Genomic DNA, 12,269 nt, shown 5'->3' with positions numbered 1-12,269 from the left:
GATCCACGGCGGGAATGTTGCTGTAACTTGGATGTTAGAAGAGCATTAAAAATGTGTCTGCAGTTGGGGAAAATACCAGCTCTGCTGCATCTCTGAATCAGAGGGCATACAATTTTAATAGTATGGGTCAGAATTTGCCTTAGATGCTTCATAGGGGAAAAGTTTCTTTGCTGACTAGATTTAAAAGTCGGTTCAAGAAGAGCTTTGGGAACCATGTGAATGGAAAGGTGGTGTGCTTCCTAGGAAGAGACCAGTCAAGTAGCAGTCTGGCCAGACACTAAACTGTATCTGCTGATATTGTCAGCTGTAGGATTGTCACAGAAAGGCTCCATATACTTTTTCAGTTCAGTGGATCAATCAGTGTGTAATCAGGCTGTTTTGATATCTGGGCACTAAACCACGCTCCAAACTTTGCTACCTTGACATACTCTATCTTCCTTATTCAGAAAATCTTTGAAAAGTACCCAATTAAATAAATCCTACTAATTTTTTTTTCACTGAAAAACTTTTTTTTTTCTTATCCATTCAGTTCCACTGTGTTGTGGGGCCTTCAAACTCAAAAAGAAAGCAGTTTGCTGTTGTCTTTGTCACTAACCTATTTCTACATCTTTGGAAAAGACTTCTGTCAGGCTTTTCAGAAGTAATGTGTGTCAAGTAATGTGGCACTGGCTAGCTGAGTGTTTTCTTTTTGAGGGGAAAGTTCTGTGAGGATTGATGAGCACAGTAATTCTGAGAAGAAATGGTTCATTAAGAGCACACTTAAAGGTACTCCTGAACTTAATTTATGTCATACCTGTTATTAGGTTGGAGGGACCAGTGGTAAGAATGTAACTTCCAGTCTGAAAGATCAACCTATTTCCGTATGTAACACTTCCAGTAAATTTTGTTTCCCAGTTCTGTTCTTTTTTGCTTAAATAGTGATAAATTGGCCCCTATTTTATTAGACTACAACTTTATCTTGTGCTTAGAGTTGTATATCTCTTGGATCTGTATTATTGCTTTATTGATGTGCGTGTGCTGCTAGCTCTGTAAATCAGAGCTCTGAAGAGTAACCAAACAAGGAGCTAAACTGTTGTTTGCCAATACATTAATTAGATTTGTGACATGCAGGAGCCAGCTGAAAGTTGCAGATAATTCATAGAATTTCTTGTCAATCCAAAGCACTGAGCCTCTGAAGGAAAGCGGGGAGGAATCTGCGCAATACACAGAATTGGAAAACGGAAGTAGTGGCCATAGTATCACGTTGTTTGGTGTTGCACACCTTTCTTCTTCGGTGTTCTGGCTATGGAAACGTGCTTGGGTGATGCATGAGTAAATGGGTTGCAAGTGCATAGCAATGCAGGTGTCAGTAGTTAACCTAACATAATGCCTTGAAATGCACCACAATTGACTAACATTATGACATACCTCTCATTTCTTAACAGATTTAGCTCATACTTGTGTTTGCTTTGTTGTAGGATGGGGAAAGCTGGAGCTTGTGAGACTTGTTCAGGTGTAAGAATAATGTAGCAAGACTAGTAATATCTAATTTATCAGATCCAGAAAATTTTCTGGTTAGCCAGGTGAACACTTTCTCAACAGCTCTAGAAACACGTAAGCCTATGAACCTTATCAGCCTTTGAAACGTGCACATTCTAGAAGTTGCTACAAAATCTTGTCGATTTTTATCTATTTTGCAGTCATCTTTTCTTTGAAATTTTTTAAAACCCAGTTGATTTATTGCAGTAATCAGCCCCTACCTTTCAGTTGAAAGACAAGCAGTGTATGCTGCCTAAAGGCTTTCAACTGAAATGGGAGGGTGGGCTAGTCAGGTCAGTGCAGTCATGGTTTTTTAGAACTCCCCTAATTCTAACTGAGCTGGAAGAAGGAAACTCTGAAGTGTGTTAATGCAAAAATAATATCTGATCAATGTGAAACCAATGCAGGGTTCACTGTAATCTCTGCACAGCAGTTATGCTGTGGGAAATAAGCTGATTTTCATCCAATGAGTTTAGATGGGCTAAGAATGTTTCACATGGAAGCATTTGTTTATATTTGGCCAGTAGATCGTTCTTTTACTCAAAATTGCACCCATTTGTTCAAACTGAAAGCTCTTAGAACTAGTGTTATTTCCTGTCAGAAGTAGTGGAACAGTCGCACCTCATACTTTAAATCCCATGTTAGCAAGCTAGGTGTGAGCTTGTGTAAAGCTCGACTCACTTGAATTCTCCTTGTGTGCAAGATGGAAAGAAGTCTGCAGTTCTAATGATTCTTCTCACTACCTACAACTTTTACTGCTCCTCGCCTTTGTTTGTCGTTTGTTTTCAGGGACTTTTTCAAGGTTCTTCTGTATTTTCAGTGTTTGAGTATCACAGATTTCAAATGTAGGGAGCAAGACTTGAAAATGCAAGCATGCTGCCAGCATAACTGTTCCAGTGTTTATAAGTCAGCCAGCTCAGTAACTGAATCAAAAGCCTAATTATATTAATGAATGTGTTCTCCAGAGTTCTAGTATACTGAGCTAACTTTCAAAACTTGCTTTATAGGATGTGTTCTTAATCTGCTTTTCACTTGTGAGTCCTGCTTCCTTTGAAAATGTCCGTGCTAAGGTAAGTATAGCCTAGAGAGCACTCATTCCTTGAGACTGATTTGGGTCCTGTTTGTTAGGTTTCAACCTGTATTCTTTCCCTTGATTCAGGGAAATGAGGTTCACATGCCCAGTGCTGGGACCAGTCTTCTGTAAAAACAGGTGGTCATTGTCAGTAGCATGATGGAACAGTGCAACTTTACTTAATTGTGCAGGAAGACTTAGCAAATCTGTCTTAAGATGCAGTGTGGTGAGGGGAGGCCTATTCAGTGGAATTCAGAAGCCTTTTTTATTCCTGTCATGATTTTTCCATGGCCAAGGAGAAATTATCCATACTCTTGTGTTGGACTTCTCCCATGGATGGGCTTGGTTTTCCTGACTGCAAAAAACGGAAGAGCAAAGTTGCATTAGGGTTTTTCACCCTGGATAATTGACGACTTCTGGCTAAGACAAGGAGTTGAATCTCTGTATCTGTAAATGCAGGAGGACATTTACAGTATAAAAACGAGGTCTTGTTGGGGTTTGCTTTCTCTTTTATTGTATTGTAAAGGTGTTTGGGGGAGGTTTTGGTAGAGAAAGTGTTTGAAAGCCTTACATGAAAGTTGTTGCACATCTGCTTCTCTTTTATTTTTTTCCAGTGGTATCCTGAGGTGCGGCACCATTGCCCCAACACCCCCATCATCTTAGTAGGTACCAAACTTGATCTCAGAGATGATAAAGACACTATTGAAAAACTGAAGGAAAAGAAATTGACTCCAATCACCTACCCACAGGGGCTTGCCATGGCAAAAGAGATTGGTATGATGATTCCCAAGTTAACATACTAAAATTCATGCTACAGTTTCCTTTTAAGAAAAAATAAATAAAAATTCCCCCCCCCCGGCTTCTACTGTGGCAGTCCACTAAAAGCAGTGTTTTGTGTCACTGGCACACTGTAGAGAATTGTTTTGTAACTTCAACCTCTTTCGCTCTGCACAGGTGCAGTGAAATACCTAGAATGCTCAGCACTTACACAGCGAGGCCTCAAGACAGTGTTTGATGAAGCTATTCGAGCAGTTCTTTGCCCCCCTCCTGTAAAGAAGAGGAAGAGAAAATGCCTGCTGCTGTAAATGTCACCCTCCCTGCCCCCACTCCAAACCCCATGTGCTTTGCTCAAACAATGGAGCATTCACATTCAATGCCAAGTTTTTTCTGTTATAAATTTGTTCTTTCATGACATTTTTGAACCAATCAACAATTTCAGTTTCACTTGTTTTAAAGTATGAGAATTGCTTTTCATTCTACTAAAAGTGAAATCTTAAAAGACCTATGTAAAGCCTTATTTTTAAAGTCCTATTGTTGCTCAGATTAATCAATTGTTGCCAAACTATCTGCTGAACTAGGTTGCATTGTTGTGCTATGAACACTAAGCACTAAACTGTTTTGAAGACGTCTGTCTTTAAGAAGACTCTAATGTCCATTAGGAAATGCAAAAACTCTCGTTTTTCACAGAGAAGTAACAGTACAGTATCCTTAGCAAAATGTTGCTAATGCATTCATTAAACACTTTCTCAACCCAGGGTTGTTGCATAGCATTGTGTATCAAACCTAAATGAGTACAAGAATTGATATTATGACTGACCACCTTGAGTCACAGTAAAAAATGCTTTGTCACTGGTAAGGGCTCAGTTGCAATTTAGTTCTTACTACTACAATTAAATATAAACATTCTTAATTGAAGTTTATCTAGTCCTTTTGATAGCATTGTATTGTGATGGATAGGTGAAGGACTGGTTGGAGATCAAATGAGGTTGCCAGGCAGTATTTGACACTGTACAGATCAATTTATACACTACATTGTCAGAGTAGTTGAAAACTGAATAGACACTTGTCACAGAAAAACCAGTAAACTTCTATCACAGATATGCAGTAGATGAAGAGAGGTTGGTGTTCATAGGTAAGTTCTGGATTTCTTTTCAAGTAGGGCATTCACTTGATGATGTTTTTGAACTGGTCATTCCCACAACTGTTGAACTTAGAAAAATGCTTTTCTTGTAGAATCTCTTCTTACTGAGCAATATAACTTGTATTTTAAAATCTTTGAGTGATAGAATTTGCATTTTTTTTTGGTAGATTAGTTGAAGCATATTCTTATTTTCCTTTTCTGATCCAGTAATTTTTGTGCTTTTGGAGGAGCTTTCTTTAGTCTTCTATATACTAGATGTAAAAATCAAGTGAGCAGCTTTCCAAGTTTTAGTAACTTTTTTATACTTTAGACTTCCTTAAACTATGAACCTTCTCAAGCATCACTGTTTGCCAGGTATCCCAGCACTGTAATGTTACTAATGCTGACAATTGTCCTTTACCTCACCTACATGTACATGTGCATCGATTTATTTAGTAATGGTAACTTGGGTCTGTGAGGTTCTGTAAACTAGTGCTAGTGCTAACAATGTTCTGTACATTCTAAACACTGGCAAGAATACAATGTTGAACTCCACCCTTTCAACCACTAGAGCAAAATTTAAAAATCAAGTTGCAAAATTGTGAAGTTTTTACATTGATCTTTTGCTAATGCAATTAGCAGTATGTTTTGCATGTATGACTTAATAAATTCTTGAATCATGTTATTGGTAATGTGTGAATTTCTGAGTAAGGGTTCTCAGACAGTGCCTGCAGAAGTGTGAATGCTGGCCATTCTTGGTAAACCATGACAGCAGGGGTTTGTTTGGGACTGGCTTTCTGCCAGTCATGTGCATTTAAAAACAGGCTCTTTAAAATGAGTTAGTGTTTGAGATGTTTTGGTGGCAGGCATCGAGATTAGTTTTTGGATCTCTGGTCTAAGAACTAAGTAACACACTTTCCCCAGCCCCCAGCATTGCTCAGACACTGTACTCATTTTGCTTGGCATTAGCTCTTGCTAAAGACTTGCAACCTAACTCCTATGCAATGAATGCTTAGTCCCAAACTACATACTCCAGGAGCAGGTTTTCAAACTCCTGTGGGAAAAGGTTTGAATTTCATGTTAAGTTGTAGAGGCTGTATAGATGATTTCCCCTCCCTCCCACCCCCTTTTACAACAGGGTACTCCACTAGGGTGACATCTGGACTAGCTCAAGCAGGATTTGGAAGGTAGTAGTTGTACAAATAAAGCTATTTCCTTTCCTTGAGACAGCTTTCCATTTTCCCCTCCCTAATTTTTCTTATCAACCTTAATGGGTGATCTTTAGTTCAAGTACCACTAAGTGTCACAGATATGAAAAAAAGCGGTGGGTGGGGGGGGGAATGCTAGATCACACTCCATTTACCAACTGTCAGACTTGACCAAATGCTCAGAAGCAAGGTAAGTGCAGACTGATGTGCTGTGTGTTAAGGAGGGCTGAAAATACTGCTAATGAACATGTTGAATCTTTGCTCCACTCACTGGGGGTAAAACAGGTGATCAGGTTTGTTCATGTCTGATTGTCCCAATTAATGCCCTCCCCGCCCCCCAGTGTTATCTTGGATAGATCACAGGGATTTGAGATGTGGCAGTGGGTTTGTACATTGGTAGGGTCTCAGAAGAAAAGACTGTGGCTTGTGGGGAAACTCTTACTACCCTGGGAGAGGCAGGTTAGCTTAACTTTAATGTCTCCATCTGCATCAAAGTAACTGGGCATAAAAATCTGGTCTCACCCCACAATGTGATTTAAGTTCTTACAATGCTATTAGCCACTAGTTGACCCCCTGCCCCATGAAGACTGCCACTATGAAACACCCAGCTACAGTAACAGGATTCAGTTAACAAAGGAGGGATTCCTACCCTGGAGGTAAAAAGCAAGAGTCTTACTTCTGCAGGAACTCATGGCCTCCAGCAGTGCAACATTTGCTAGTACTATACAGTAATGTTAGCTGATGGTCCTGTTGACTAAGCATTCAAATCACTGAGCAAAATGCTTGCTGGATTGCATCTTTGTCCTACCCTGAAGCATGGGAAGGTATTCAGTATTAAACATTTTTTATTTTACAAGAACTTTATTTTGTCCTCAGTTAAATGGCACAGCAAAAGCAATACAATGGGATCTGAAAATGACTGCTCTGACTATAAAAACACTGTGTAGAAAAATGCTTTGTAAGGGACCTTCTCTGAAGAGTAAGCCATAGAAGCCAAAAAGTTAGATTTGTTTTAAAATCTGACAGCTTGACAACAGAAGCAGGTCCTTAGCCACTGCTTTAAGTCATGGTTTCTGTGGAAACTTAAAAAAAAAAAAAAAAAAAAAAAAAAAAAAAGCAGTTTCCACAATTTTGCATGGAATTGCCAAAAGAAAAGCTTACTAGAATACAAAGAAAGCACAGCAATTCCTGCAAGGCTCCAAAAGTCACCTTCATGTGCCATGATAGGCCTGCAAAAATCCCTTTGTCTCACTGCGATTTAGGTAGGCCCCTAGCAACGTCAATTTACAGTTCTGACAGGTACAAAACTTCCTGAAGGAGCCAATTGCCCTCAAGCTTGTGAATGGAGGACAGGTATGCTGTCCAGCATACCCTTAAGAAATTAATTTGAAGTCTATTTCTACATTCATAATGCAGGAGGTATAGGTGTGAAAAAACATAAAACCTAGGCAATAGATACAAAAATATTGCACGTTAAATACAAGAAAAAAAAATGCACCATGGGCTGTTACTGAAACATCATTTTAGAGGAACAAAAAAGTTTCTGCTGTTTCACTTCGTTGTTTTCATCTTCCCACACACACACACTTCCTCCAGAAACTAGCTGTTCTAGACAGTGCAGCTCTGCTTTATTTTGTAACATCCAAGAATCTTGGTGACATAAAAAGATGGGCAGCAGACCTCATTGTGGCTCAGTCTCCTACCTATAAAATGACTAAGTCTGAAGCAGAGCTGAAGCTACAATACAGGTTGCAACATCTGGCTAAGGCAGGAACCATGCTGCCTCAGTCTCCCTGTTTGTTAGTCGAGATCTAGTGGTTTACACATAATTGGCTCAAGCTCCTTGTATTGTTCCATTTCCAAAGACAGTTGTTAAAATGCAGAGAGGGTTCAAGTTCTGAATTTAAGAGCCTCCACAGAGGCAAAATGCATTTTGCATTCTGAAGGAATCACTTCAACCTCTCGTTTCCATTTCAGGTACGGCATAAAGGATACTTACGTCTGCTTAAGCATGACAGGTCAAAAGCCTCCCGAATACTTCACCTGAGGGCAGCACTGCTGTTCTCATACTACGTTGGTATTAAAATCATCTTGTGTCTGACAGGAAATACAAGATGCTTTATCCTGGGACAAGCTGTTCAGAGCCTTAAGTACAACATCTGGCATGTGATCTGTTATCATCTTGGGACTTATTAAAATATTTCTGAAGGCAGTTTCTTTTGACCATCTTGCAGTGTATTTAATGTCTGAAGAGCACCACCTAGAAAGAAATATTTTGTTAGCCTTGAAGCCAGGTGACTAATGGGCCCCCCACGCTTTGTATGTGCAGTGCTAGAATATTTTAATAGAAGGGGAAAGTGGGATCCTCCAAACACTTGACTGCTCGATTCTGATCCACTGCTGATAACACAAGTTCACCACAGGCATGAGCAGGATCAGAACTAGGCTAACTTGGTGGTTCTGGAAATCTTCCTGCCAAGCTGCTCTTCAGCTGGCTCCTGCTTTGATTACACTTGATTAGGGACATGAGTACAATATGGTGCAGTCTCAAACACTTAACATGGTAGTTAACAACCAGAGTGATACTGCTACTATGACTTTTTTCCCCTTAGTTTCTGTTCACAAGTTAAGCTCTTCCATGATAATATTTATAGAACAATTAATATTTATTAGATTAGTTCAAAATGCTATGGGATTTGATATATTGGGCCTGCTCAGTAGGTAACATGGTAGTAGTAAGAACCATCCTTGTTATGAAATATAAAACGTTAACTAAAAAGGGTCCTGCCCCAGTAAACTAACTATAGCACATCCTGGTCTACAACAAAGGCTCTAGGTACTACACCTACATTTCTGGGCCAAGAGATTTACGATGCCCAGACTCAGGTTATTGCTGTTTCAGTACACACCACTGACAATATGAACCGTTTACACTAATGTCTTAAGATGAATTGAACAGTGAGGGAAAAGGCCAAACCGCTCAAAAGCAAGGACTTGGGTAGCTTTTGGCATTTCCTCCCTTCTGGTCACTGAGGCTGCTCTTGCCTGAATCATGTTTGCTGCATTTCAAGACAAAACTGGAAAGGATAAAAGCAGTTTCCTTCTTTACAACACTTAAAAAAAGGATTCCCTTTCCCAAAAGTTTCAGACCCCCATTTGCTCTGCAGTTTGCATATCTTTTCCCTTCCTGCTTCAGGTTGAGGGAGGGGGGAACCTAAGGCAGCATGCTACTTGTAGGAATTATTAGAGAAAAGATATCTGAGACAAGAGCTAAAAGGCAAAAAGGGATCCGAACTACAGATATTGAGGCAAAAATGAAACTGCTCAGTAGAAATGCAGCTTCTCTTTCTCACCTCCCCCCAGCTGCAACAAACCCATTTTTATAGAAACCAGTTTTGACACCACGTAGGTTCTCCATGGAAACTACTATATCTCTAAAGTAATTATGGTCACCACGTGTTTACATATGTTGACTATATCAACCCTGTCAAATATTTAAGTAGCATGTACAAACATCCAGCCCTTTCTGGTCATTATGATCACTGTACTTCACTTGTACTTTTTCATGGAAAGGAGAGGGGAAACTGGAGCACTGGGTGGAGCAGAAATCAGTAAAAGGTAAGAGCAGTCGGAAAGAACTGGCTGGAGCATGAGCAAGTGAAGGAAAAGATGGAGACGGGAGCCAAGGAAAGCACTTGAATGGTAAAGAGAAGTTGAACACTTCATGCTTTACTGAAGTGGACCTTTGGTTTATCTACCTTCTTGTGCTGGATTCTTCTACAATATGGATGATTTTCCCAGGAAGATACAGCTGAGGATACTGAGGTGAATTTAAATGAGATTCATCCCCCAAGGTACTGTAAGAGGGTGAATGATGAACCATCAAACTCTCCTCAGCCAGAAGAGGTTGGGTCAGGGTGTCTTGACTTCTACCATCCAGCTCAGTTGAGAAGTTACCTGGATTTCCCCCAAAGACTTCATACCAACACCCACGCAGTAAGATCTGGTACTGAGTTCAGAAAGAAAGCAACAGAATATAAAAGTTAATGACTATTCATTTTCCCCCACACATTGCCCCCAGTCACTTTTTAGTTAGCAAGATCACTACATCAAAGTTTCTGCACAGTAACTGCACCTATTTCTTTGGTACACAGCCTCATCCACTTAAATCACTCAGGGTCAAATAAAGGAGAAACAGCTCTAACAGACCATTTGATTTTGGTGGGTTTTCTTGTCAAACTTTATAAGCTTCCCCCCACATCTGTGACTTCTCACTGCCCTCTGCTGCTTCTCCATTTACTTCTAAGCATTCTCAGGCAGCAGTATTTAGTCTTGATCCCACCCTTCTCTGCACCCTCAAAGGAGTCTTTTGCCTGAACACATCATTCCCATACCATGCACCCCATCTCATGCAGTCCTCTGCGACTTCTCCTGTCCTGTGGATGGAACCATAGGATCAGAGAGAAGGAGGGCTGGGATGGACCCCCAGAACTCATCTAGTCCAACCCCCACTGCTCCTTCTATGCGATGGTGCAGCCAGACAGAAGCCTGCCCTGCTGGTAGGAGTGGCACCCATCTCTACAAGACTCACACTTCCCTTTGTTTCCAGGAGCAGGACCAAGCTTCATCTACTGAGCCTTGCTGGAGTGTTGGGTCTACCAGTCACTCTTCAGTCAACTGGAGGGACTGCAGCCTCCACAGTGCTCCAGTTAGAGCAGAGCAACACCCAGGGAAAGCAGAGTAAACATCCACTGCTGGGCTTCCCACAGTCTGTCCACCTGGGGAACATTTCTAGTCCATGCACAATCCTACTCCCTACAAATAAACTGTTGGTCCTAAAGTACTCAATTTCCCCAACTTCTGCTAGGCATAGTGTGTATGGTACCTTAGGCCTGTTACAATTGGCCACTATTCTCACGATTCTTCGTTTCAGGTCTTCCATGTTGGGCATACTTAACCTGTTTAACATACAGAACAAAGAGCCTCTTAGCATTCTCCGTTGATCAGTATTGCCCAAAGAAAGCAGAGTTGTCCACCTCCTGCCAGCAAACTCACCTTGCAACGAGGTCTTTTCCAACAATGACAGATATGATGAAGTGCTTAGTGTAGTCTGCAAGTGATTTGCTAAAAGACACAACACAAGAACAAGCCCCATGCATACATTTGAGTTTCAGGCCAATCTGTTATTTTTATATTAAACATGTGCTACAATAAAATAACTCAAAAGAGTGTTAACAGTTATTTTACTATACTTTTAAGGCTAAGTCTAGAAAGGACAGGAACACGGACACAGCTGATACTGAACCTGCTACATATGCCACATCTAGATGTTTAACAAGGCCCAGAAACACCAGACAGTTTCACACTGTGTTTTGGAAGCGATCATTTGCAGCCAGAGCTCAAAGTATTTGTTAATTAAATAAAAATCACTGTATAATTATTTTTGGCCACTTAGGAACAAGGCTTAGCTTAAGACTGTACAATGCCAACCAACCTTGCCATTCAAAGTCTTTATAAACAGGCTAGGGACAAGTCCCAGTCTCACCCAAAGCCAAACACCAGTCAGAGCAGATGAACTGTTCAAGTGTTTTGTTTTTATACAGAGCTTAAAGTGATGGCTTTTAAGCCATAATTAATCTCCACTATAACTACTGTCACACCGGGATTTCTCTACCTTGTACCAAAGCCAAGCACAGCAGTACTGCATTTACCTTAACAGCCCTCCTGGAGGAGAGAAGGCATAACACCGGAGCATTGGGAAGGAGTTCTTAAGCAGGATGGCCAAAATGGAGGCTGTTCCAGCACCTAAACTATGCCCAACTATCACCAATTTATACTCCTAGAGACAGAAACAGAAGAGTTCCAAAGCATGGTTAAAAAGCAACCTCTTCACATGGCAAACTCTCTCACTTCAGTTTCCATGGAAATTTTTTAGCAGAAATCTTGTTAGGAAAGCTTAAAACTCCTATGGAGTTTGCAACTTACAGGGGCAATGGTGAGAGCCTGGTTTAGAATTCCATCATTTATTAGCTTTCGGTAAATGTAATTTGCAGCTTGTGTTATACCCTAGAAGACAGCATTAAGTTAGAGACAAGAGTTACCCTCTGCTAAAACACAATACATGGATACCTATAAAATAGAGTCTGAGGAGGTACACTACCCAATATTTTCTGCAATATTTAGCAGTCTAATTATTTCTGCTCAACAGAGCTCTACTGACATATATATGCACTGCCCCAGCAAGGGACCTTGCTACTCTACTGCACATTTTACTTAAAAATGCCAGGAATACCTTAAAAAAGAAAAAAGGGAGGGGGCAGCCAACCAGTGCATGGGTGCCACAAGTGGCACAGGGCAGAAAGCAAAGCAGCAGAGTAGGTAGGGGAAAGGGATGGGAGTGGCACTTAGGGAGGGTGCAGAGGTAATTTGTGGGATGCCTCCTACAAAATTGGCCACACCAATCTAAAGGGACAAAGTCAGGTTCTACTCTGCAATGTTGGAGGCAGAATTTATTACTGCCATTGGGCCACCCAGAGAGCTTGTCTAGTCTGATTCAGAGAGAGCTCTTTCC

At 40.7% G+C, this 12,269-nt stretch overlaps 2 protein-coding genes across 5 annotated transcripts in view; one reads left to right on the top strand and one right to left on the bottom strand.

Moving 5' to 3' along the window:
• Positions 1-5,172, top strand: part of LOC102384525 (Rac family small GTPase 1) — a 16,215-nt gene extending 11,043 nt beyond the window's left edge. For 2 of the 3 annotated variants that reach the window (XM_025206981.1, XM_006026120.3), the window contains exons 4-7: positions 804-860; positions 2,526-2,588; positions 3,205-3,364; positions 3,545-5,172. In XM_025206981.1, coding sequence (XP_025062766.1) covers positions 804-860; positions 2,526-2,588; positions 3,205-3,364; positions 3,545-3,675 — 411 coding nt within the window. In that variant the 3' untranslated portion in view covers positions 3,676-5,172. The remainder of the gene's footprint in view (positions 1-803; positions 861-2,525; positions 2,589-3,204; positions 3,365-3,544) is intronic. The other variant, XM_025206982.1, reaches the window with a different exon arrangement.
• The window catches only part of DAGLB (diacylglycerol lipase beta), a 27,905-nt gene that overhangs the window by 2,263 nt on the left and 13,373 nt on the right, over positions 1-12,269 (bottom strand). Inside the window, exons 9-14 of one of the 2 annotated variants that reach the window (XR_003094635.1) lie at positions 11,684-11,764; positions 11,410-11,537; positions 10,754-10,822; positions 10,584-10,656; positions 9,457-9,707; positions 7,698-7,958 (exon numbers count right to left, since the gene is read on the bottom strand). Coding sequence is in view for 1 of the 2 variants with exons in the window: in XM_025206980.1 (XP_025062765.1) it covers positions 7,763-7,958; positions 9,457-9,707; positions 10,584-10,656; positions 10,754-10,822; positions 11,410-11,537; positions 11,684-11,764 (798 nt within the window). In the remaining variant the exon portion in view is untranslated. The remainder of the gene's footprint in view (positions 1-7,697; positions 7,959-9,456; positions 9,708-10,583; positions 10,657-10,753; positions 10,823-11,409; positions 11,538-11,683; positions 11,765-12,269) is intronic. The other variant, XM_025206980.1, reaches the window with a different exon arrangement.

The sequence above is a fragment of the Alligator sinensis genome, unplaced genomic scaffold (genome assembly GCF_000455745.1).
Source record: "Alligator sinensis unplaced genomic scaffold, ASM45574v1 scaffold330_1, whole genome shotgun sequence".
In the NCBI taxonomy this organism is placed as follows: domain Eukaryota; kingdom Metazoa; phylum Chordata; order Crocodylia; family Alligatoridae; genus Alligator; species Alligator sinensis.
The sequence above is the reverse complement of the archived record's forward strand: the minus strand, read 5'-3'. Positions and strand labels throughout refer to the sequence as shown.